The 26,946-nt window shown below is 38.1% G+C and overlaps 2 protein-coding genes across 3 annotated transcripts in view; one reads left to right on the top strand and one right to left on the bottom strand.

Annotated features, from left to right (window-relative positions):
* Vha100-2 (Vacuolar H[+] ATPase 100kD subunit 2) overlaps window positions 1-17,206 on the top strand; it is a 28,506-nt gene extending 11,300 nt beyond the window's left edge. For both annotated transcript variants that reach the window (XM_053748246.1, XM_053748247.1), the window contains exons 3-15: window positions 3,349-3,525; window positions 4,093-4,253; window positions 4,677-4,875; window positions 5,312-5,488; window positions 5,898-6,110; window positions 6,561-6,711; window positions 6,798-7,171; window positions 7,721-7,830; window positions 7,940-8,067; window positions 14,734-14,960; window positions 15,790-16,039; window positions 16,343-16,514; window positions 16,949-17,206. In XM_053748246.1, the coding sequence (XP_053604221.1) occupies window positions 3,349-3,525; window positions 4,093-4,253; window positions 4,677-4,875; window positions 5,312-5,488; window positions 5,898-6,110; window positions 6,561-6,711; window positions 6,798-7,171; window positions 7,721-7,830; window positions 7,940-8,067; window positions 14,734-14,960; window positions 15,790-16,039; window positions 16,343-16,514; window positions 16,949-17,045 (2,436 nt within the window). In that variant the 3' untranslated portion in view covers window positions 17,046-17,206. The remainder of the gene's footprint in view (window positions 1-3,348; window positions 3,526-4,092; window positions 4,254-4,676; window positions 4,876-5,311; window positions 5,489-5,897; window positions 6,111-6,560; window positions 6,712-6,797; window positions 7,172-7,720; window positions 7,831-7,939; window positions 8,068-14,733; window positions 14,961-15,789; window positions 16,040-16,342; window positions 16,515-16,948) is intronic.
* On the bottom strand, window positions 17,108-26,353 carry LOC128671603 (tetratricopeptide repeat protein 21B-like). Its single transcript, XM_053748245.1, has 12 exons — window positions 26,063-26,353; window positions 25,573-25,679; window positions 23,361-25,441; window positions 22,908-23,193; window positions 22,382-22,575; window positions 21,710-22,102; window positions 21,262-21,366; window positions 20,560-20,731; window positions 19,775-19,958; window positions 18,724-18,927; window positions 18,112-18,329; window positions 17,108-17,733 (listed from the first exon to the last, which is right to left on the bottom strand). The coding sequence occupies exons 3-12, from the start codon at window positions 25,290-25,292 to the stop codon at window positions 17,495-17,497; spliced, it is 3,927 nt and encodes a 1,308-aa protein (XP_053604220.1). The 5' UTR covers window positions 25,293-25,441; window positions 25,573-25,679; window positions 26,063-26,353; the 3' UTR covers window positions 17,108-17,494.
* Window positions 26,354-26,946: the final 593 nt, after the last annotated feature.

Here is a 26,946-nt window from a genome sequence, read left to right as displayed (position 1 = left end):
GAACTTGGCCTGGCATGCCGAATTGAAGGTTATCTAGCTTACAGTGAGCTGCACGTACCTTGAAACCTGTTCAAGGTCAATTTCTAGTTTAAAAGAGAATTATATTCAACGCAAGGCAAGCAATGTTCATGTATGTGCATTGACAAGTGACCTATGCGTTATTTCGTCTAGTTCTTTTTTACCCATTCATTATTCGGCTAATTATTTCTCAATATTTATTGATGTCATAATGTTAAATATGTTTATCTCTTTAATGCTACGAATGGATACAATGTTCCGACGAGCGTAAAATCCCAGGTTAAAAAATTACATAAAAACTTGAACCATATCGCCTAAGCAATATTTAATTTAAACATGAACGAATCTGACGAACGTAATGGGTCTAGTTTTAACACTAGACTGTTTAAATATTCATAAATTTTAACGATGCATGAAGTTTTGCATAGTTGTGTGTATGCATGGTTCTCTCGCCTTAGAATAGGACTTACATACAGGTGGATGTACTTACGTACAGGTGAATGTCGTATGAGACGATTAAGGGTTAAATGAACTTGATAGCTGTTAAGCAGCAACAGCATTCCGAATGAGGATCGACCTAATTAGGCAAACGGGTCGCAAAATCTCAGACGTATCATCAATATTATAAAGTTTTTTTAGCAGACGTCGTGCTGTGGGTTGTCATAGCCATGAAAGAAACCGCGAAGAGCGTGTGGCGTTATGGCATGTGGATCTGTCCTATATGTCGGAGAATAGGTAGGACATTCTATGTCTTGTAGAAGTCGTTCGAGAAGACTAAGGGACTCATAGCTTTGGCTGCTAAAAGACAACAGTAGCATTCCCAAGAAGGATTCCTTGGGCCGAGTAAGCTCAACGTTTTAAGATTATTTTTTTAAGTAGAGCACTTGGCATCACAATCTCAAAAGAAATTGGAAACACCAGACGATGAGAGAGAGAGAGAATAATCGCAGAGAACATGCTCAGATAAATGTTTTAAAATAAATAAGAAGAAGTAAGAAGAAGTAAACTTCATTAGATTTTATTAATTCGATTAATTCATCGGCATTTGTCTGAAATCGGCGATAGTGTTTGGTATTCCTGTCATACCGAATACCAAACACAGTGCTAAAATACCGAACTGTTCGGTGGAATATAAGAAAACCGAACACCTGGCGACCCTGGACATGGCTCATTTTGGTCATAAAAACGTCCTGGCACGCCCCGTACAACCGGTTCGACTCGTCTCGACGGTTGTTCCTAGCCCACATCAATTTCACAACTGTGGTTGCATAACTTTTCTGTAGGCAAGGCATTGTATTGGTTGCCAACTCATATATTTATGATCTAAAAAAGAGCCACAATGTACATTACATTGTGGCTCTTTTTTAGATTAGTAGGTTAACTCTTAGGAACCTGCTACTACTGCCACCTTACCGTACTTCTCGATTTGGATCCTTTCCATCTCCAGCACTCATATACCTGGTAAAGTCAACAGCACATAAAGTTACCCTGCATGAATCTCTACGACGCGGTAATAACGGCGAGTTTGCAATGAATTTGGGTAGGTTGATGTGCTGTTGACTGTAGTCTCTGGTCAGTTGATGCAATTGTCGTATAAGTGAATCTTGTAGCTTCGATAATATAATATTATACTTTTACTGTTGGTTCACGACCTTTCCGCTTATTAATCCATATTTAATAAACATATAAAACTAAATCGCTGGACTGATTTTGATGAAATTTGGTATGCATGTCACTAGTTAAAGATCCCCGTTCAAACATAGGCTTCTTTTTCCTAAAATCAACCCTCAAAAACTATGTAGAGGTAAAAGATTATATGAAAATAATGTTGAAAAGACGATATTGTTGTTCAATTGTTTTTATTATCTCTAGGACTAGGATCGAAGGGTTAATGGGCTATCACACAACAATATTGGTCCTAGAAATTAGTAGGTATCTGGCATAATATAATTATGCAGTTAGAACTAAGTATTCAACGCTGACCAAATTGCGGTTAAATACGTACTCCGTGGGGTAAACAGCTAGTAACTATAAGCAATAAAAATATAATTGCTACTAATAACATACAATATTTGTATTTAACAAATAAAGAACTAGGTAATGTGTATTAATATTTACATGTTCGTCATATGAAAAATAAAAATATTAACAAAGTTATTATGACCTAAATTAAGTTAGTGATTATTGCATGTATATGTATCTACCCTTTCACGAAAAATCTACTGAGCGGTTTATAATGAAATTTTGTACACGGGTAGAATATAACCTGATTTTATCCCTAAATAACCATGAAAGCAAAGCCCCGGGGCGCAGCTTGTTAAACCATAATAATAAAGGAATCAAAATTGGAAAGTACTTTTGTATTGTTTATTTACGTGTAGTTACGATTCTCGCCGTGTATTTAAAACACACAATGCAGGAATGTATTTTAAAAGTTATTTGCTTTTTAGTAATTTATGCAAAATGAGTGCTTAGGTACGTTGTATAACATGGACCTGACATTTTACATATTAATTTTGTTTTATCTGTAAGTTACTAACGGCACAAGTTGAAACATATTTATTATCTGTTGTAATTAGTTAGTCGGTGTGTATTAGCGGTATTAGTAACACGCATTAGTGATTAGATGGTCCTTACAAAGTATATATTTGTACACTTGTTAGTTGAACGAAATAAACACATTTTTATTATTCATATTAGGTTTAATCATAATAGGTAGACACCTACCTATGTACAATATCTATGGTTTTCATATACTACCACTTGCATCCCGTGAGGAAAAAGTGTGTTCGGCCAGCTGCCGCGAAGATTGTAGAAGTCAATCAAAGGAAATTACTAACTGCATATCTCTCTTGGCTTTGTCTATCTCAAAAGGGATACGAAACTATACTGTGGTAATATTTTAGTTAAACTTTCGAATCGTAAAACTCAGACATTATTTGGTCGTTATACATTTGTTATCCATAATTTAAAGCACTTAAGTAGATTAAAAAGTAATTTTGCTAATCTTTATTTTGAGCTTTATGTTGCTTTAATCATTGTTAAACCATATTTGAAATTACTTTAGCATTGTAAATGTAAATGGTGAAACTCCGACCATTTACTTGGTTTTTCCGCGGCTTGATTATTTTACAACATTTTTTTATCGCTTTTTACGTATCCATCTAGGTTTTGTTAAAATATTTTATTATTCCATATCTTATTTTTGAAATATTTAATTATCTCTTAGGTTATTGTATTTATACCGTTTTATAGTAAAAAAAATGATCTTTGCCTAAATATAAAACAGTTTTGTCACACATTGAATTGGTACCTATTTTTTTCTTCCAGTTGAATGCAGAAGTGAACGCTTTCCAGCGTAAATTCGTCAATGAAGTCCGTCGCTGTGACGAGATGGAGCGCAAGCTTCGGTACATCGAGGCCGAGGTGCACAAAGATGGCGTCAGTGTCCCGCCGGTCAAGGAAGCGCCGCGCGCGCCCAACCCCAGGGAAATCATCGACCTTGAGGTGAGAATATAAAAACAAGTATATATATGTATATATATATATATTATCGTACTAAACAGACATGGGCTCACCTGATTTAGGTCATTTTACGAATGTTTTGCTTATATGCCGTTTTGATATTATGGCGTTTGTCAATAGGAAGTGGTCACAGCAGTGCTATAACATCAGGGCTGTGGCGCCTTGTCAGCTTTATGACCTAAGGTCTTTGCCCCAGTACCTACCCTGTAATTACATTGTCTCCTGTAATCATCCTTCTGGATGCAAGTTCCACAAGAATTCAAGCACTGTTGGAATATATAAGAGGTACCCATATATGCAGAGACTGTTGTATCATGATCTACGGCTGGTAAATTAAATATAATTGGTCACTTTTTTGCGTAAATTTTATTATAATAACTCATCAAGCTACAGTAAATCTTGATACTGAGACTTAGTACTCCATTTATCATTTCTTTTAAATTGGAAGCGAAACTTCTTCTCCAACGTGGTTAGATATTATGTTATGACATCAATGGATGTGTCACATTATATGGTGACATCAATATAAAAAACATTTTATTATTTTAGGCACACTTAGAGAAGACAGATAATGAAATCCTCGAGCTTTCGCACAACGCAGTTAACTTGAAACAGAACTACTTGGAGCTCACGGAGCTTCGCCACGTGCTTGAGAAGACTGAAGCCTTCTTCAGCGCGCAGGAAGAGTTCGGAATGGACTCCCTCACCAAGTCAGTATTATTACAGTTAAATTTTATCCGTACAGGGCGTATAGTCCCTCCCTAGAATAGGAAGGGACACTCCATTTCCTCCCCTAAATGAAATACGAGGCGACTAAGGGACACATAGCCTTGTCAAATGATATACAACAAGAGCATTCCCAAGGAAGCTGCATCTTCAAAATTGTAAAGTTTACGTTTTACCTTGGCCTCGGGCTTCGCGGCTTCACAGCTCCGAATGCAAACAGGAACACACGAAAATGAGAGAGTGATGAAAATAAGGTTTTTCACAATTCTGTTTATATATATTCCATCCAATGTGGATATATTCCATAGTATTGTAATTTATTAATTTATTTCGTGTAGCACAAGTCTTGTACATAATTTGAGGCTAACTCAATCTGGGTGATTCTTTGATATATATTAACATTTAAGGTCCCTGATATCGGACGAGACGGGCCAGCAGGGCCAGCAAGGGCAGCAAGCGGCGACACGCGGCCGACTGGGGTTCGTGGCGGGCGTGGTGCAGCGCGAGCGAGTGCCCGCCTTCGAGCGCATGCTGTGGCGCATCTCCCGCGGGAACGTGTTCCTGCGCCGCGCGGAGCTCGACAAGCCTTTGGAGGACCCTGTCAGCGTGAGTGTGTCACTGTCTCACTGTCTCACTGTCTCACTGACAGACTGAACTCTTATGAGAGAGTGAGTCTAAGTTGGTGACCCCGTCATATCTTCCGTTTCGCTCGTGCAAGAAAGAGATGTGCGTAGAGTGTCCGATTAAGAGAGCGAATGCCTACTTGACAAAATGAGTCTAAGTAAACGTAGACAGAGATAGCTGTAGACCCCGTTATATCTTCCGATTCGCTCGTACAAGAGATGTATGTATTAGAAATACATAGGATAAAATGATCTGTGAGCACTAATAAAGGATGTTTATTTATTTATTACTATATATTTAGGACTTACAGTTAATATAAAAATGAAAATATAAAACAAAAGAGCCGATTAAATCAAATTATTTGTTTTGGAAATTCAACCCTTAAGGGGATAAAAAACTTCCACATTTGTATTTACAGGGCAACGAGATATATAAGACAGTATTCGTAGCGTTCTTCCAAGGTGAACAACTGAAGTCGCGCATCAAGAAAGTGTGTACCGGGTTCCACGCGTCCCTGTACCCGTGTCCACCCTCCAACGCTGAACGACAGGACATGGTCAAAGGCGTCCGGACTAGGCTCGAAGACCTTAATATGGTGAGAAAAGATCTATATTATTACATACAGTCTGTCAAGAAAGTGAAGAAAGCGGATTTTTAATGAACTACATTTTTTGTCATTGCAATACCAAATGAAATAGTCAAGATTGGTTGATAAACACCCAGTGTTTCCGGCCAACAGGAGACAGCGCCATCATGGATTTTCTGCACTTTCTTGACATACAATACTGGTTTACTGAAAAAAAAGTTTTTTTTTTTTTCATACAAAATTTCAACCTCATAGAGCACCAGGAAGATGGTTTTTTGAAAAAATACTATCCTATCGTTTACTAGCTGACGCTCCACTAGTATTAGAATTTTCATCACATAATAGCAGAATTTTTATCACATTTTGAACACTATACTTACTTCATATTTATATTTACTGACGTCATTCTTTTGCGCAGGTCTTGAATCAAACCCGCGACCACCGACAACGCGTTTTGGCCAGCGTGGCCAAAGAGTTGGCCAGCTGGTCCATCATGGTGCGCAAGATGAAGGCCATCTACCACACTCTAAATCTTTTCAACATGGACGTCACCAAGAAGTGCCTTATCGGTGAATGCTGGGTGCCTACTGCCGATCTGCCCAATGTGCAAAAGGCCTTAGCTGATGGATCGGTAAGTAAGTCTCGTGGCGTGCGGTTTCCGCCCTAGAATAGAAACGCTCCATTTATGTGTGCATGTCAAATGGACTAAAGAATAAACAGCCTCGACAGCTAATAGGCAACAATAGCATTGCCAAAGAGGGTTGACGACAAAAAGTAAAATCTTCGTCTGATCAGCTCGTCAGTAATTGAATTGGTCAATATTAACAGGCGCGTACTTGCATCAACGAATATTAGATTGCTTTTTCAAAATTTGCGCACATGAGTTTCAAGGTTTTAACTGTACCTGTTTTTTATTATGTATGTATGTTAATAAAGTATGTATACACTCGATAGTAAAGCGACATTTTGCACTAGACGTAAAAATCCACCCTCGCCTAAAGCACGGGCGGCCGGTTGCGCCACGTCTAAAATGCTTCGCTTTACAACCTTGGTGTATAATGTACTATTATTGATTCTGTAGAACGCGTGTGGCAGTTCTATCCCGTCGTTCCTGAACTGCATCGCCACAGACGAGGAGCCGCCCACCTTCAACCGCACCAACCGCTTTACTCGAGGCTTCCAGAACCTCATCGACGCCTACGGAGTCGCTTCTTACAGGGAGGCCAACCCCGGTAAGTAGAAACTATACCAGCGCCATCTATGTTCAACATTTTAAATCCTAGTAATCGTCTGCTAATATATATTTTAAATTTTCTAGCCCTGTACACCATCATAACTTTCCCCTTCCTGTTCGCCGTGATGTTCGGAGACTTAGGCCACGGCGCCATCATGGCGCTCTTCGGCGGGTGGATGGTCTGCAAAGAAGTCTCCCTCGCCGCAAAAAAATCGAACAACGAAATCTGGAACATATTCTTCGCCGGTCGCTACATCATTCTCCTCATGGGCTGCTTCTCCATGTATACTGGAGTGATGTACAATGACATATTCTCGAAGTCGATGAATATTTTCGGAAGTTCGTGGCACATCCCGTACGACAATGAGACATTGGAACATAACACCGCTCTCACGTTGGACCCCAAGGACGCTTATTCGGGTGAACCTTACTTCATCGGCGTCGATCCTATTTGGCAGGTAAATAGATTTTTAATAAAAAAGTAGAAAAATAGTAGATTAGTAGCCAAGGGCTGTAAGGCATCAATTGTAGCCCGAGATATTTAAACGAAGCGAGGCGACCTCTTTGGTCATTGAGCTGAATGCATGATGTCTATTGCCAGTAGATGTACGCGAACTTTTTGAAAGAGTGAAGTGTTTTTTTTTTAATTTCTTACCGCCCTAGGGCTTTTCTAGTTAGGTTATTACCCTAGAGTGCTAATTGGTCACTTACAAGCCCCATTTGGGGGTGATAAGGACCTACTTACCGAACATGAGAGACGAAAAAAATTATACATCTGATTCGGATTTCTCTTTTATATTTCGTTTGAAACATGTTCCTTCGTAATTTATAGACAATACTATTAGCTTTCTAATAAGAAAGATAAACATTCAAAATTCCGATTTAGACAGAGATCACGGTATTTACTATAAGTCAATACCGTCCATACAAAACTCAGTTTTGCGAGAAATTGCCATAACTAATTTAATATTGATAAATTTATTTAAAATAATGTGTATCTGTTTCAGACGGCTGACAACAAAATCATCTTCTTGAACTCGTACAAAATGAAGCTGTCCATCATTTTCGGTGTCGTACACATGATCTTCGGTGTCTGCATGAGTGTCGTCAACTTCAAGTAAGTATTATTTTTCTACACTAATGAAAGTATATTCTCATATCTCACTTTACATTACATCATCTCAGTAAAAATAGGATAAGATTATAATGTAACATCAACATTGCAGCTTCTTCCGTCGCCGCTACTCGATCTTCCTGGAATTCTTACCCCAAATGGTGTTCCTTTGTCTGCTGTTCGCGTACATGGTCTTCATGATGTTCTACAAGTGGGTCGCCTACAGCGCCACCAACGAAGGTGGGTATTCTCATTGTTTCTTCTGAATTTATAGATACTTATTGTGATTAATGTTGGTCCTAGTATGTTACCTTGAGGCACGCCAAATAGTTCATAATATTAATAAGTGGGTCGTCTTCAGCGTCACCAATGAATGTTACTATTGTTATTGTTTCTTCGCAATGTTGAATATGTAACAGGCAAACGCATTGACGTAAGTATATTATGAATAACGTTGGTCTTAATATGCTCCTTTGAAGAACGCCAATTGGGGAAATTTAGGATAATATGTATCCTATATGCAAGATATATTCTACCGTGTGCCAAATTTCACCTTAATCTGCCCAGTAGATTGAGTAAGAAACATCCTTGCACATTAATATCCAAACTTTTGAATTTATTTCTAGATTACGACTTCTACTTCTTCGATCTGACCAGATTTCTAGACTAGATTCTAACATAAATCTACCTACATATATTAGAAATGCGAAAGTATATCTGTACGGATTCTAGCCGTAAATAAGTTTCTGATATATGAAAGTCACTGATATGGGAAAACGTGTAAAAATATATTATTGATAAAATTATTAATAAGTAATGATGGGTTATATGAGAACGCGGCGCGCTTGCTGGCCGTACGATGGGAACTGAATTTTGCCACCTAGGTATATTGTAGGTACGGGTTGCCCGTACATATTCCCGGGCGGGAAAAATGGGGTTAGTAGTGATACAAGATTCAATGAAACATTTTTGGTTAGTATTGATACAAAAAATGATACGAGAAGATAAGAAACTAAACTTTAAATCTAAATAATTTTGTCCATTTTTCGTATTGTCCTACACTTGCCTAAACGCTATCGTCTGGGTGGCTGATGGGACGACCCTTGATCTCTCGTTAACACACGCGCACTATGCACATTAGGAAGAGTACGGGCTCGTTTTAAAAACGTATCACGACACTGAACACTACTTGTAGTTGTCGGTGGTGCTTCGTTCTGAGAACAACAGTGTTCTCAGATTGTTCGGAAGGTAAAGATTTGTGAACTCCTGTCGATGAGAAAAGACAATAGAATCGGAGAATTTAATAGTGCATCCTTGATTGATGCGAAATATTCCAGACAAGTTTATAGATACCAATGTAATTTTATCAACACAGACAAGTTTCAGCTGATAAGACTCACAGACAAAGAAGAAATAGGTATTATGCTATGAAGTTCTATCCATCGGTTCTTGCACGATTCCACGACCGTCTTGCAATCCCTTGATTTGGACAGAATTTCACAGAAGCTTTGTCCATCCTTGATAATATTTACTGGGTTTTGGAGACGACATAGATTCAAATTGCCATGCTGTAGACAAGAACTCAACTCCATTTCTGTCATTATAATAAATGAGTCATGTCGAAGGCTGACAGCGACAAATTGAGACACGGGTGAAACTGATATCTGGTTGCCGTTGCTGGTCACACGGGGAATCGGGATCACTCTTGATATTTCATACTCTACGTCATCGATGAGAGGAACCTTAATCTCAAAAATAACATATCTCTCAGTCACTCTTGCGCGGACTTGTAACAAATTATATATATCTGATAAGCTGTTGGACTTCTTAACTGGTAGTGATAGATCTTTGGAAAGTTGTTCTGATATCACTCCTATCTCATTCCTCAGTTGATCCGGAGTGAGCAGATGGAAACTGATTTTGCCATTATAAACGTTAGTAACAGCGTCTAAAAGAGTTTGCTGTACATTTTTCAACCCAAATAAAAGATTATTAGTAATCAATGAAGTAGCTAAGAAGTAGTTAAGATGAGAAAGGTTAAGAAAATTTGTTTTTATTTCACCAAATTTGTTTTTACAGCTTCGGTGCGTTTTAATAAATTAAATTCAGCTTCAACTACTGAAGTCTGGTTTTTCCAAAAAATTGCCGAATGTTTAATATAACTTTTAATAAGAGAAATATCTTGTTCATATTTCTGAGCAAAACGGTCATCCAAAACTCCAAATAAACTGTTTGCAATATTCCCGATCCCATTTATCAAACCTCGGCGTTTACGAATAACTTGCTTGCTATGATGATTCATAAGTATATCATTATAGTACTCTAGTTCGCTGTACTCGTGACGCAACTGTAAGAGGATTCCTTCACAGTGTGATAACGACTCAATTTCTTTGCACAAACAATCTAAGTATTGAATATATTTATGTAGAGCCTCATTGCCTATTTGATAAAGTTTAGTATCGTAATATACGACCAATGTCCATTCATCTCGGATCACATGCATGTCTCTTAAGCGATCGAAATAGAGACTGTTTTCCTTTAGCGATGTTATATTATAGGCGCATAAGGCACTTGGTAAAGTTATGAAAAACAATAACAAAGTTATAGCTGTTTGTGAGACTGAACGATTTTTTAATTGAAGTATTAGGAGTACTGCTTTGCTGTCTTATATCTGATTCTTGATTAACGTCAGACTCCTGCTCTTGATGCACAGGTAGAATGGATAGTTTTACTATAGGGCGCTGCATCAAACCGTTTTTAGTTTTTAGGGTTACTGCTCGCACGTAGCCATCCTTCCCGGGATGGACTTCTACGACGCGACCCATGGACCATTTACCAGGCGGTAGGTTGTCATCCTTGATGATGACAATATCGTCGATCTTGATATTTGGCTGAGACTTTCTCCACTTGCTTCTCACGGTAAGTTGAGTTAAGTACTTGTCGCGCCAACGACGCCATATGTCCCGGTAAATTGTGTGTACGAGATACCATCTAGTTCTTAGATCTTTTTCGAACGGACCGCTAGACAAAAAATGAGATGGCTTTAAAAAGTTAAGATCGTCCGGGTCCTCTTTGAGTGGGCAGAGCGGGCGCGAATTGAGGCAAGCTTCAAGCTGACTCACGAGGGTGGTATACTCTTCAAAAGTCAGGTGTTGGTCGCCTACTACCCTTTTCAAATGATATTTCAGGCTTTTCACGCAACTCTCCCAAATACCTCCTGCTGAAGGCCAAGACGGTACGTTTAAATTAAATTTGATACTCATACTGGCTATCTCATTTAATAAAAATTCGTCATTAAATGTTTGCTCTATTAACTTTAATTCTTCCCTTAATACTCGATTTGCTCCTACAAAGTTCCTACCCTGATCGCAGTACAAATTCCCTGGCACCCCTCTACGGGCGCCCATCCTACGCAAAGCGGCGATAAAGGCGGATGTCGTCAAGTCTGAGACAAGTTCAAGGTGTATGACTTTCGTAGCCATACACACGAAAACTGCCACGTAACCTTTAGAGGATTTGATTCCTCGGCCCTTGCTGGCTTTTACGATCACTTGGCCTGTAAAATCGACACCGCAATTAAAAAATGCCCTTCACGTGAAGGGTTCTACGTACCATTTATTTAATTGATGTTGTAGTTGGAGCTCATGCTTTCTACATTTAACGCAGAAGCGTAGGCGTTTTTTAGTAGCATTGTTGCCGCTGGCCAAGGCCACGGCTAGCACAGTCTCCTCGATTTTCTTTCGACGCAATATAACGTCAGTTACTAGCCGCTACAGAATCGGTAACTTGTCTTACGCGATTCTCTACGAAAGGCTTCCATTTCCCTACCTCTCCATTGAGCCAACCTAAAACGACCATCTAATCGACCCAACAGTAAATCTTTGTGTCGTAACTTGCTAAACATTTCATTATTTTAGACATTAATTTTGCTAGTAAAACTGCCCCGCACAACTCTAAACGCGGGAGGGAACAGTTTTTGGAAAAGTTTTTGGAAATTGGAACTAACTTCGTTTGTCCTGCTACTAATGTTACTGATGTATTGTGAACCTTATTCACCTTACAATAAATGACACATCCATATGCTTTAGTGCTCGCGTCACAAAAGCCATGTAACTCGATCTGATCATTGTGTAGAGTTTGTAGCCATCTAAGTAAACAAAATTCACTAATTATACTAATCTCTTGTTTTATTTTAACGTCCCATTGAATATTAGATTTCCAAATCTCTTGAAATAATATTTTAAGCGTAGTGGTTAACGGGGAGAGCCAGCCAAGAGGATCAAAAATTTTTGATATATCTTATAAAAGAGCCCTCTTGGTATGCTCTGAGGAAAATTCTAATTTTGATTCGAAAATAAAACAATCTTGATGCGGATTCCAACCTAACCCTAGCGCCTTAGTTGATTCTACTTGTTTAAAATCTATTTTTGGCTGAACTATTTTGAAAATTAAGTTTTTCATCCTGGGCTAATTTTTTAAGTGTCATCATAGCGAGAAACGGTGATGACTTGATTCCGTAAATAACGGTGGCGAGTTTGTACTCCTCTACTCTTTTGCTCGGAGAATCTCGCCAAAATAACATTTGGAGATTTCTATCTTCCGGATGAACCCATATTTGCTGAAACATCCGTTCTATGTCGCCTGTCATTGCGTACTGATACTGCCTCCATTTGACAATGAGACATTGCAAATCCTGCTGTAAGTTTTGACCGCGACATAAAACGTCATTAAGAGATTCTGATGTAGATGTCTTACTAACTCTTAATTTTGTTGTAGAATTCTCACGTATGACGGCACTGTGCGGCAGATAACACTTTAGGCTTGATTTACAATCGCAATAATTTATGAATTCCAAGTATTGTTTCGCTAATGGTGGGTTTTTGATAAGTTTACACTCTAACTTATAGAATTGCGACTTATTTTTGGATTGCCCTAATCTATCCTGATAGTTCGGTTTTAGAGGGAGACGGACCTGTCGGTATCTGCCGTCTTCTCGTCTGATAGTGGTATTTTGATAAAATACAACATACTGCTTGTCCTCAACTGATAACTCGGATGGCTCCGACACATCCTCTATTTCCCAGAACTGCTTGATTTCCTCTAGATCATTCAAGACTACGTTACATTGAAAAACTTTAGAATTACCACTCAAAATCCAACCTAGTTGCGTTTGTTACGCAATAGGTAAAGATGTCGAGTTTTCCTTACAAATGCAATTAGGACATAAATTTAATTTATTCACAGTTTTCAATCGATCGTATGGACTCCTGATTCTATGTAATCAGTAAAGGAAGCTGTATCTAATTTTTGAGTAAGCAAATAAACAACGACTCCTAAATTTTTAATGGCATTGAGACACTCTTGCGTAGTGTCACGCATGCGTTTTAAGAGTGAAATTGACTGTTGTTGCATTATAAGGAGGTTGGTCAATGTACGCATATGGGACGTGAAAATTAATCTAACGTTATTGTATTTCTGATTCAATAAAACCCAACAATTTTCGTAATTTTTTGAACTAACGTTTAAATGAGAAATCAATCTTTCCTCCTCACCTTTTCGACTTAAGGTACTGCATTTTCTGTGCACTGGACATAGCGTTATTCTTATGTATTATTTCAATAAACAAATTTTTAAAAGAGCTCCAAGATAAATACGAACCAGTAAAATTCGGGACCTCCAATACAGGAACCGCCTTTTCCTTGTAGGCTACAGACCACATCTTTTAGTTTATGGCTTTTTTAACGCTCTGGTACTTACGTTCGTACGTAGAGAAGGCAGTTTCATACTCCACATTAGAACCGTTGAGCTGGCTGTCCAGGTCCCAATGCAACAAATCGATAGCTGTCCAGCGGTCTTGGACAGCTAACGATTGCTCGAAAGCTTTTAAAATATCTTCATACTCCCACTTCTCACTGATGGATTCCAGGTCTATTTCTACGACAGTACGATGGAAAGCTCTAAAATTACTGTTTTGCTTACGTAGCATCTCCTCCGTCTTACTTGCTGACGCTGATGAGGCTGTCTGGGCCTTGCTGCCACTTGCCTGAGGATTATCTGCCGAATACTGCATGGGTTCCATGGACTTAGGAACAAATACGGGGGGTTTGAGAAGGGGTGATGGAGGCCTATCCTCCGAAGAAAAATAACTTTGAACATCAGCCCTAATGTTCTCATACCTAGCTTTCACTCTCTCCATGTCTCTCTCCACACACTCCCTCATGGAGGGTTCCAGCTCTGAATTTGATACCTGCTGATAATTGGAATCATATTCGAACCAATAACTATCCAAAATATTTAGCTTTTTCTTGATATAATCGGGTGATTCTCTGTGAGAACCGTCTTTCTTAAAATTGGTATAGAAAGTCTCGATTGCTTTCGAGATCTGCTTTTGATTTTCTAGGATGTCTTGGATAGATGACATTTTCAAAATGGTTTGATCTTACTTGATTTCTGCTATACGGGTCGGCAACAACCTTGCTTGCTGTTCAGCCGATGATGCCACTGCAAACCTTGTTGTCACAGAGGCAACGATGACTCTTGATAGGTAGCGGACTGTCTTGATGGGTGGTACACGGAACCACCGACACGTGGATTAAAGTTCAAAAAAATGTCCAAAAAACACGTGCACTAATGATTCTAGCCGTAAATAAGTTTCTGATAAATGAAAGTCACTGATATGGGAAAATGTGTAAAAATATATTATTGATAAAATTATTAATAAGTAATGATGGGTTATATGAGAACGCGGCGCGCTTGCTGATCGTACGATGCGAACTGAATTTTGCCACCTAGGTATATTGTACGGGTTGCCCGTACAATATCTATCACGCGTACACGGCTAAACAGTTGGGCCGATTTTGATTAAATTTGGAACATATATTAATAACCGTTTGCTTGTTATTTCAGAGCTAGCGTTCAGACAAGGCTGCGCGCCGTCCGTGCTGATCCTGTTCATCAACATGATGCTGTTCTCCAGCACGGAGCCGGAGCCGGGCTGCCGCGAGTTCATGTTCGAGGGCCAGGGCTCGCTGCAGCGCGTGTTCGTGCTCGTGGCGCTCTGCTGCATCCCCGTCATGCTGCTGGGCAAGCCGCTCTACCTCATCATGGCCAATAAGAAGAAACACGAGGATAAGGTAGGTTCTCTTGTAATCAACTTAAATACTTATATATTTTTTTAATGTTCTGTTTATAACGAGATTACAAGTTTTTAAAATTGCTTATTTAACCTGTCATCCTTATAAAATTTATAACATACTTTAAGCTAAATTATGTTTTATCTCTTGTCAATGGCAAATATTATAAAGTGTGTAAAAAATAGTGACAACACATATTTTATACATTATAAAATCCTATAGTATTCTTTAATTTTTTTATGAATAACGGTGTAGCGGGAGCTAGTTTATGCTCGACCGCCACAAAGGGAAGATCTCTTCGCCAAGCTAGGTGTTGCGCCTGGGGCACCGCACGGCTCTAACGGTGTCATGTTGGATGTTGTTTATATGCTTCCAATCGTAAACGCACTGTCTGCGCGGTCTAGACTTGTTATCTTTTGGTAGTGAGTCGACCGTAGTGCCATCTATCCGTAGAGTTGTGGATTACTTGTGTGGCTTGTTATTCATTGCGTTTGGTCGGCTTTTTACATCTGCGGTGTTGTGCCACAACGGGTTAAACTTTATTGTACAATACTAATACAATTTGTTAATAGCACAATATATGGACTTAAATCATAAAAGCATTATCAAACAGTCGACCATTGGGTCATAGTGAATGCCAATTTATGATTTATTAGGTGTTTTGTCAAAGCATACATTGAAAAATATGAGTTTCACAGGCACTTTTACATGAAATTTATAATTATGACATCTTAAAAGTACAAACGACTTGCATTTAGGAACGACCACTGTTAGAAGAAAGTCATTTAAACAATGTTTACCCTATTTCACGTAATAATTTCACCCCCAGCCGGAACAATCAAACGGTAGCGTGAACCAAGGCATTGAGATGCAAGAACAAACAGAAATAGACGGGCAGCCGCAGCAGCCACAGCCCAAGCCAGCAAATTCCGAGTCAAAATCTGCGCCCGCGCACGAGGAGGAGGCCTTCTCGGAGGTCATGATCCACCAGGCCATTCACACCATCGAATACGTGCTCAGTACTATATCGCATACGGCGTCCTATCTCCGATTGTGGGCTTTGTCGCTTGCCCACGCTGGTGAGTAGCGTCATTTTTTTACACTATATACGGTTTCAGTATCGATTTACACTAAAATAAATAGAAGTAAAAAAATATGTAATTTTAGTTGAAAGAATAATTCAGAAAAAACATTTTTCGAGTAACGGATTTAGCTTTGACTATAATTATATGAACACACTAATTTCAGTATAAAAAACAGGGGAAATCTTAGTAAGTAGATTCAAATTAAACGTGTGTATAAAATTTCAGCTCAATCATATCTACTTCAAAAATGACATTGCAAGTTAAATACAAGCTTGTAAAAGATATAAATTTCTTCAGAACTGTCGGAGGTACTGTGGAACATGGTGCTGACGTTCGGTCTGAAGGACGACAGCTACATCGGCGGCGTCAAGCTGTACGTGGCGTTCCTGTTCTGGTCCATGTTCACGCTCGCCATCCTCGTCATGATGGAGGGGCTCTCCGCCTTCCTGCACACCCTGCGTTTGCATTGGTAACTATTTTTTTATAATTCGAAAATTATTCATGTTTCCGCACACTATAATACCTAATATATATATATATATATATATATATATATATATATATATATATATATATATATATATATAATAAGAGGTAGGATATGGTAAAATCGATGGATCTTTTATGACATCTCATAAAACATCTCATAAAAATTAAAAAAAAATTCGAAAAATCGCATCCACTGAAATAATATGAAAACCTCTATAGGAACACCCATAACAGTTATTTAGAAGTACACTTTAAAAAATAACTGAGCTCGTATCTCAACTATATCCATACAAAATAGATCAAACGGTACTTTTGATGTATCATACTGAAAATTGAGTTGGATAAATACCAATTTGAATTTAAATTTTATGAAATATTCGTAGGTACACGATCATACGACTAATCCATTTACAGGGTGGAGTTCATGAGCAAATTCTACGCTGGTCTGGGTTACATTTTCCAGCCATTCTGCTTCAAGACCATCCTCGAGGCAGAAGAGGGCGGCGACTAGACACTACACACACGTAGATTAGAAAGAGAAGCGAATCACAGTCACAAAATAAAACAAACAACTTCGAACATGACCGTTTATTGTACGAACAGCATTACTGTGTAATTGTATTACATTTCTGTTAATTTCATATTAGCTACATTACAGTTTAGTATTATTTACATTTTTGTGTTCTTGTTCTCCCTTTACGTTCAAATATCCTACCAACCTTGATACTATGTATAGTTTTCAATACAACTTTAAAAAAGGTTTAAGTAGTATCCTTAAAATTTATTTTAAATTTATCTCAGGTATATTTTACTTTCTCAAATTAATCCGAGCCTTATTTAATATTTCCTCCTTAATCTTCGGGTAATTCGGGTGCACCCTGAGTATATCGGGAGGCCACAATACATTCCAGGTATTTTTACAGCTTGAAGTGCGCATGCGCAAATATACACAGTGACGTTTTATGTTCTTAAATTAGTCCGAGCCTTATCCAGTATTTCCTTTTTAATCTTAGGATAGTCCGGGTGCACCTTGAGTATATGTCGCGAGACCACGATACATTCCGGGTATTTCTTCAGCTTGAGGTGCGCATGCGCCAGTTTGTAGCCGACGGCGAGGTCGGCCTTGCCGCCGTGAGTCCAGGCGTTGTCGTAGTTGTGGGCCGCGCTTTTGTAGTTCTGCTCTTTCTCAGCTAATATGCCTGTCAAATTAAATGAAAATGTAGTGTTTTATATTAGGAAATATAAAATAAAGTTATAAAAGATAGCCAAGTATGTAGAGAGTAACCTTACTCTTACCTTAATCTTTAGACGACTTATGATAATATGACTATTGACACAAAAAATTCGCTACAATAACATAAATTACGCAACATTGTTTTATTTGTAATATTTTTATTGTACAGTCAACCGGACCTCAAGAAAGGCAAAGCGGCGGGTTTGTACATGCTGTTGACTGTACATAATTTAAAAAAAACGTGTCATATGATTTTTTTAAACATGCAAACATTGCGGACTTATCCCGTCAGGCCCAGTCATTCAAAAATAAATATAATCAAAATAATGTTAAAAAAAATTACCCAAGTATTGGTAGGCAGCGGCACACGAGTTATTATGGTTCAGTATTTTAGTGAGCAGTTCCTTCGCAGCGTCCGCTCTGCCCGAGCTCACTTGGTTGTCGGCCACCTCCAGCCAGCATCTCTCCAGGCCGTCCGCCTTCTCCGGACTCCAAGGGATTGATGATATCGTCCTCTTTAGGATGTTCTTGGCTCGCGTCGGTTGTTTTATTATGTTGTACCTGAAACGACGGATGTAGGTATAGAGCAATGGTGGTAGATTGATGGACATAAGAAGCTCGCCTGAGAATCAAGTGTCCCAGGTTTTAATCGTACTTGTTACATTTGAAGTTCACGCTAGTACGATTCGAACGAACTCTTATTTGGTAGTTTTTATAGACCACTATGCTATTGTTTACTTTTTGCAATAACATGTCCATTAATAATGCTGTAAAAGTTGTTACGAGCCGGTAAGCCTTAAGACAGTTAAAAAAATAAAACATGGCTGATGCTGTGTTTTGTTTTGTACAGAAATCAATTATTGCATTTTAACCTTTATTGCATCGGTATTAGGTACAAATAAAAATAGCATCATGTTTTCCAAAAACATAATTTGAAATATAAAAAAATACTTACGCATTAGCAATGGCCAGTATCAAATAGGGGTCGTCCTGGTACACGTCCTCGGTGACGAGAGGCAGTAACTCCTGTAGCACTTTCTCCGCTTGCTGTTTCTGTCTGGTCGCCAGCTGGAGAAGCGCTTGAAGCGATTTACGCTCAGTTGGCGCCACTTCTACTAGAAGTTTTTCAGCTGTCCGCAGCGCTAGTGTTCTTGTGTCCCTGGATTATAATTGTTATTTGATATAAAGAGAAAATGATGTTTTACTTCCACTAGTCCTTAGTGGAAGTAAAACATCATTTTCTCATTATGGATATTATCACAGAGTGGTATTTTGAGATGTATTTAATATTTATATTTAGATGTATTTTATGTCTAATAATGTTATTGTAACAATACAATAACATTATTATACACCTACAAAGGTATCCAAGGTATATTATATACCTACAAAGGTATCCTTTCTTTTCGGACTCATAGGGACTCGGAATTTTGAGTGAAAGGCCAACATGAGGCTTATATTATAATGTTTATTAACGTCTTTGAAGAAAAAGCTGCGGTGATGTTCGTTGGAGTCCGCTTCTTCTTCACCTACGATTTTTGACGTCAACAAGTATAGAATTTTGTATTTTAACTTTGAAATAATGAAAATTCGGCTTTATTACGAAAGGATTTTTACAGAACTACATTTTCTTGCCATTGCAATAGGTACCAAATAGTCAAAATCATTTGATAAACATTCAGTTTTACCTGCAAACAGGAGACAGCGCGTTCATTTATATCAATCCTAACTAAATAAATGTGAAAGTATGTTTGTTTGTTACCTCTTTAAGCTGTACTCAACCAATTTTTTTTTAAATTTTGCATACATGTAGTTTGAAGTATGGGGAAGGACATAGGGGAAAAAAACGCGTGCGAAGCCGCGAGCAACAGCTAGTTAAGAATAAATTATAGTAGCAAATAGTCGATCAGTATATATTATTCATATTTTAGATAAAATTTAAATACACATAAAACTCATCGTATAATAATAACAATGAAAAATGGGCTTTATGCGGTGTCACATACGAGTCATCCCCGTTCCCGGCGAAGGCGTCTGCGTCGGGCGCGTCGTGCGCGAGACACAAGAGCACCATGCGGGCGGCGGCGCGCGGCGCACGCGAGGCCGCGCGCCGCGCCGCGTTGAGCTGTCGCAGCGCCGCGGTGGCGCGTCCGGCGCAGCACGAGTACGTGCCCAGGCAGTAGTAGTACCCTGCGGTCGTGGTTGTTACGTCTTGTTTTATTTGCATTTTGTTTGTTTCATAATCTATTTATGATATTTTCGAGTGTGTTGTCAAAACACAGTTGCCAGGTGAAAATGAATTGGATTCAAATTTTGTCATTTACATGAGATTTCGATCGATGTATTTGTCGAAGTGATTCAGTGTCGTGTGGTTTCGCCCTAAAATAGGCCCACGTACGAGGCGACTAAGGGACATACAGCCTAGGCAACTGATCGACAATAATAGCATTCCCAAGGAGGGTTGACGTCAGGCAGGCAGCTGATTGTAAAATCAAAGCCGAATCTTCAAAAAAGTTTTTCACGGTGACCCCTGGCTTCGCTGCTTCAAAACCCCGAACGCAACCGGGAATATGCAGAGATGAAAGAAAAGAAGTGATCCAGTCGACTTCGACCATGGCGAGAACTACAACAATTTCGTATTCACTGGTGTTTGCAAGTAGCTTGCGTAGCTAATCTTGATCGTGAACATCGTGCGAGCATGTGAGCACACATCTTCTGCATCGATTATCTTTATTTCTCGAAATTATCAGTAGAGTGAAAACCAGCCCGTATACAACAGTAATGAACGAACCTGGGTCCTCACTGTCTTCTAGCGCCATTTTTGCGGCATCAAGCGCTGAATCGGCTTCGGAGAGCTTGCCGCGCCGCCATTGGACCTCGATGAGTTGCGCGAGCGCCTCCCAACTGAGCGGCTTCACTGAAAGGATTTGAGTTAGATGGCGCTGGGCCGTTTCGAAGTCCACCTGAAAAGAAATCGCACATACCCATATATGTAGAGAGTTTTAGAACATTTAAACTTTCGTGTTGCATAATTATATACTAAATAACAGGTATTAAACGCGCGCATACTTTTTTATTTCCCAGACGTTTCGGACCTTGTTACAAAGGTTCGTGGTCACTGAGCGACTGACTCAACGTCTGGGAAATAGAAAAGGTATGTGCGCGTTTAATACCTGGTATTTAGTATATAATCGTATACTGGACTCAAAACACACAGCCTTTGCAGGTGATAGGCAACTATATATTATGCCCAGGAGGGTTAACGTCAGAAAAGGATCCAGTTGCAAAATCACAGCGAAATCAAGAGTTATACTGTTGTCTATTGATTTCGAAGTTCCAGTTATTATGTTAGAATGAATCATAAAAACGAATAAAGAAAATTAAACAAAGTAATCCTTTGTAAATTAGTGATCAGCGGAACTTAATATTTCCAGATTACAACTTATCAAAATGGGATTCTATGAACAATGTTCATAACGAACATTTGCTTTACCTTTCGAAATGCTAGATCGGCCATCATGACAGCCGCCGCCTCGTTATTGGGGTCGGTATTCAACAACACAGCGCAAGTCTGCTCGCATTTCTCGGGATGGTTCATCTGTAATATAAAATAAAATATGCTCCTTTCGTCTAGTCTATGTAAACACAATTTTAAATTGATAACTTTATATACAATATCATCTCTTTATTCCTTACGAGGTAGACATACTTTAAATATATGTAATTTGATAATTACCATAAATTGTACGAAACCCTCTTCATGCAAGTTCAACTCGCACCTGTTTTCGTTTTATACTAGGTCTGATGTAGGGTCCCACAGCTAGTCAAAGGCTGATTAATTATTTTTCCAAAAACTCTATTGAAAACAGTATGCTGCTGCCATCGCAGAAAACCATCCATTTCATGCCGCCATCTCTTTTTAATATATAAAAAATACTTACATCAGCGTACAACTTCGCTAACGACAACAAAGTACTGGGATCCCTCGGCACATGAATCAACGCTTCAGAGTACAGATTCGCAGCAACAGCGGGTTCCTTACTAGACTTTACTTTCGCTAAAGAGCAGAGTATTTCGGACAGAATACGTTTCTCCTCTTGAACATCTCCTCTAGAGTCTATTTCTATTCTTTTCACAACGGTATTTTGTATTTCCTTCGCTTCGGTGAGAATGAGATGAGTGTTGCCACCGTTTGGATTTTTCAGCTGCCGACATTTCGCTTGAGTGGTGAGGTAGCGAACGCGGCGTTTTAGAGTGCTCACGTCTTTATCTTTGTTGTATAGTTGATTGATTTCTGATGTTATTATTGAGTCTGCTTTGTCGTATTGTTTTAACTGAAAAAGGTGTATTGCATTTATGAACGATTATTAATTTTAAAGGATTACTGTAAAAAATAGACAAAAACATACACGACTAAAAAATAACAGCAATACATGCTGAGAATTTAGCTTTTACTCGTAGTGTCATTGAGGACTACTAACGAGCTACTATTTCGAAACTGAAAACTTTGCTGTAAAGCGAAGATCGACCGAGTTACTATTAATAAAATGAAGTCACAATATGAAAATAAGATCTGAGATAAACGGAATAATCCACTGTGACGCAACTAATACCTTTATAAGAAGGTCCAAATATTCAAACTTAAGTTCGTCATCGTTGAGCAACTTGATAGCGTTCTCATAATGTTGCGTAGCTTTGTCGTACTCGTGCATCTTCACCAGGGCGGCTCCCAACTTCTTTACCAGATGGATGTCTTTAGGGCTCCCTGCTAGGGCTGCCTCGTACGATTCTGCTGCTTGGATCGGTTCTGAAAAAAAATAATATAAATCATTTTTAAATATCAGAATTTCGTTTAGAACTCCATAATTCGAAAGACATAAGACTTTTGGCAATATAAGACAGTTATTATGATGAATTGAAAAGCAGATAACAATCATCAATGTTTATTGACTGTTTGTGCATTAGGTACAGATTTTCATGGCACAATGAACTATTCATATCTTCTGGGGTCACAAAATTTTACGAAGCTGCAATTTAGTTACTGAATTGAAATATTTATATTGCATAAAAAATATTGAATATGAAATAGGTCAGTCGCCAAATGGTAGTTTTTGACTACATTTCTTCAACACAGCTCACCATGAATAGACATAAAGGCATCTCCCATCATAACATGAGCGTCCGCCATCGGATGATTATTCACAATGTCTTTGAAACACGCCGTGAACATGGCCCTATCGTTCTTCTGTTTCAAGTAAATATGCGCCATCTTGCTGTGTGCTTGGAAGTAGTAGGGCTGGCCTGGTTTGATTTCGTTTAGGATATCTATGGCATTGTCGACGTCGGCTTTATCCAAGGCCATGTCTGCGCGGGCTATGAGCAGGCGACCTTCCTCGGATGTGTAAGAAAATTCTTGGATAGCTTCCTGGAAAAAGAGGGAAATTGATATATAGATTTTCTTCATATAAATCAACGAATATTATGATATGGCTGGATTTGTGGATTCAATAACATCTCAAAACTTATTATTGTATTGATTGAATAAGTGTGAAAATGGCGAATGACAATTGTAATGAATATGAGAAAATATACCTGCATAGTTTTCCCTGCTTCTGATAATTGTCCCAAATATGTTTGGATTTCAATAATTTGTAGATACAGAGTGGCCTTATCAATGATGTTGAGGTCTGAATCATAAAGGCGGCTCATGTTGCTGGCAGCCTTGTTATTTGCCATTTGTACAGCGGTGGTAAAACTCGACAGAGCTTCCTGGTACTGATTCGAACTCTTCAGTATAACTCCATTGAGGAAATGATACATAGCACTGTCTCTTACTTTAAAGTTATAGCTTAAACACATTTCCAAGCACTGTGCGGCTTTATTATAGGCTTGCTGTTGAATATAAATCTGAGTCAGAAGGATTTGGCTCCCTGCATGTGTACTGTCTAATTCTCCAACCATAGTCGCTAATTTGTGGGCCTTCATTGAATATCCAAACAAAAATTTCAGCTTCGCCAGCTCGTATAGAGCTTTTATCAGCCCTGGACATGCATCACAGATCTTATTAAGTAACTTGAAGCAATGAGAGACAGGTGTTGTGTTTCCTTCTTGTGAATATAACAAATAATCTACTATAACAAATGGTCTCTTCGGCAAATGTTTCTGATACTCTTTATAGACTTCAAGAAGAAAATCAGGATCTATGTATTTGATGTAAGTCAAGCTGAAAGGATTTCGGTCTGCTAAGATAAATTTGGTTTCATATGCAGTGTTCAAATACGACATTGCTTTTGCGGAATTTTTCGCATTTAGCTGAGCAGAGAGAAGGTATAAAACTGGTAGTTTGTTTGTGCCTTGCATCTCAAACAATAACTCCACTTGCTGGCTAATTTGATCAGTGGGGCCATTTTCAAACAACTGACAAAGGGTCAATCCACACAGTGCTGTTATAGAGTTACTGTCAATTTTGCTTGCAGCCTTGAAGAAACTAACAGCATCTTTGTACTTCCCTTGAAGTATGCATTGATATCCAACTTCACTCAAATAATCCACATTATTAGGGTACATCTCGGAGGCATATTGTGCAAATCTGTAGGCTTGAGACAACACAGCACTGGATCTACCACAGATTTTAGAAAATATCTGAGTTGTATTGTAAAACTGATAGCCATTGTTTGCTTCTTCTATTTCTAGTATTGAAAAATAGCGGTTCAATTGATCAGCAGCTTCAATATAATCAGCATTCTTACACAACGCCAGAAATATTCTAATTTTATATGCTTCAATATTGTCAGGTTCTAGAGGAAATATTCTTTCCATTGTATCATAAACCGCTTCCCATTTTTGCAAGGCAAATTCATTTTTCAGTTTTTCAATTAGAGGAACAACTTGGCTTGGACTGCTTACTATCAGCCTGTCCAATGTTAGATTTGATGCTTCATAATCTTTTGCAAAATACTTGAACTTTGCAAGACCTAATAGGGCTTCCACATTTCTGTCACTTTTGGTAAGTGCAAGTTCCAAGTAATCTAGAGTAGACGGCTGCATATCACCTACTGTCATGTACATGTCATTGAAACCCTTTAGAATAATAGCATCTATGTTATTTGAATCCTTCTTAAGTGATTTGTTAACATATTCAGAAGCTTTTTCGTATTTTTCTGCAAATGATAAAAATAGCCCAGCATAATAGTAAGACATAGTATTGCCATGCTTTTTCTCTTCTTTCAACTTGGATTCAAGATTATATAAGACATCCCTTTCTAACACACTGGCCAGTTTGTGGCCGTAAATTAAAGCCATAACCACTGCTAATTGAAGGTCCCTGTCTGACTGTAAAGGGTTAAGGTCATTGATCCCACTCTGGACCTGCCCTTCTAAGATGCTGGCAACTCCATGATAAAACAGAAACTCTGATATATCAGAATTCAAATGTAATGCTTCTTTAACTATTTTTCTAGCTTTTCCATAACACTTTTCACGTAAATAATAATGTACATTACACCTATACCAAGTTAATTCCATATTGATTACTTCTTTGTTTCTTCCTCTTCAAGATCCAATTTGACTGACAGACCTTTATAGCGCTGCTTATTATGTTCGTAATATTTCGCCAGGAAATGGCATTTACAAACAACATCAAGTTTGTTTATATAAGCATGATCAAATGCAAACTGAAATTTAAAAAAAAAAATAATTCTTATATTATTATACATGAACAATCAAATAACATTAATTCTGTAATGGTTTGCCATTTTTACATTATATTTACACTACTATAGGGATTGTGATATAAAACTGATACCTTAGCTAGTAGTTTACCAACTCCTTTACCCTGGAACTGTTCTGGAACATTTGCTTCGATAAATGTAATTTCTTTGCCAGTTTTTTCATAGCTTATAACAGCCTCAGCTGTAACAAAAATATGAAATGTAGATCATATATATGTATTTTTGTTAGGAAACAATCATCAAACATATTTGGACAATACTCAAGTCCTTACTATTATGTACTGTGTAATGTTAGCAATAATACACAGTGCAGCACTAAGTTTGTATTGTGGGTAACACACCAAGAGAACTGCAGACAAATATCTAAAAACAATATTTGCGCATCAAGTCCACCAAATAATGGACGTCAGGGCCGCCAAACACGTCCACGTCCTGTCCTGTTAAAAAAGAACGTTCACACACTTGCTCAATCATGGTGTTTGGTGTAGAATGTATAGTTGAACCGGCCTAATTTATTTGTAGTTTTATCGAAGGAAACTGTTGTAATAAAATATTTGCACTTACCACCTCGAACTCCCACAGTAAACTGTTGCTTAGCAACATTATTGAAAACTTTCAGAGCTTCTGTGGAAAAAGCTCTCAAGCTTGCGCGTGTGATCATCCCACTCATGAAAGAAAATTATGTAGGTATTTGTTTAGTTCGAGCGCGATAACTTAATGCGTCTTACTTTTGTTTTTGGATTCAACAAATCATACACAAAGTCACAAAATAATTATTCATTCATTCAATTAAATTTAATTTTTTTATAACTTTTGTTTATTTTAAATTTATTGACGTTGCATTGACATTGACATTTACCATATATTCCCTTCTCTAAGCAACGGCAATGGCTCACATGTTAATGCCATTACATAATTTTTACTATTTACATTGTACTCAAAAGAACTAACAAAAAGAAATAATAAAAGTAGAAATAATAAAAATGAAATGGCATATCCTTAAATCAGATACTTTTTTATGTTTTGAGATATTAAATACTTGTCTAAATGCTCCTTCACTTGCCATTGAGATTGAGATTGTGGTACCAGTGAGTAGGAACTCACTATAGCCGAGATACCGACGCGGATAAATTGTACATTCCGTTTTATGTGAGCTTTTTATCACCGTAATGAAAAATCAGCAATGTAAGAAAAAACAGCCAAGGTTGATGAACTGTTTTTCGATTGTCTATTGCCAGCTTATTAACCTATCATCATAAAATAGGTAAACACAACAAGATATAGGTACTATATCATATATACACTATAAACTAGTTACAAAGATTTCTTGTAAATTCTAGCAATCTTACGAGTAGGAGTAGGAGGTAGATAACTAGCTAACAATAGTTTAAAGAACACCCTTTAGTAGTAGGTACTTACTAACTGTAATTTAAGTAAAGTTCTGTTGT

The sequence above is a fragment of the Plodia interpunctella genome, chromosome 7 (genome assembly GCF_027563975.2).
Source record: "Plodia interpunctella isolate USDA-ARS_2022_Savannah chromosome 7, ilPloInte3.2, whole genome shotgun sequence".
In the NCBI taxonomy this organism is placed as follows: domain Eukaryota; kingdom Metazoa; phylum Arthropoda; class Insecta; order Lepidoptera; family Pyralidae; genus Plodia; species Plodia interpunctella.
Note: the sequence above shows the minus strand (reverse complement) of the source record. Positions and strands in the feature narration are given on the sequence as shown.

Coding starts and splice junctions, on each gene's coding strand:
- LOC128671603 (XM_053748245.1), bottom strand. CDS start 25,292: ATGGAATTAACTTGGTATAGGTGTAATGTACATTATTATTTACGTGAA. Junction 23,194..23,360: donor AAGCAGGGAAAACTATGCAG/GTATATTTTCTC, acceptor CTCTTTTTCCAG/GAAGCTATCCAAGAATTTTC. Junction 17,734..18,111: donor CGCTGCCTACCAATACTTGG/GTAATTTTTTTT, acceptor TTAATTTGACAG/GCATATTAGCTGAGAAAGAG.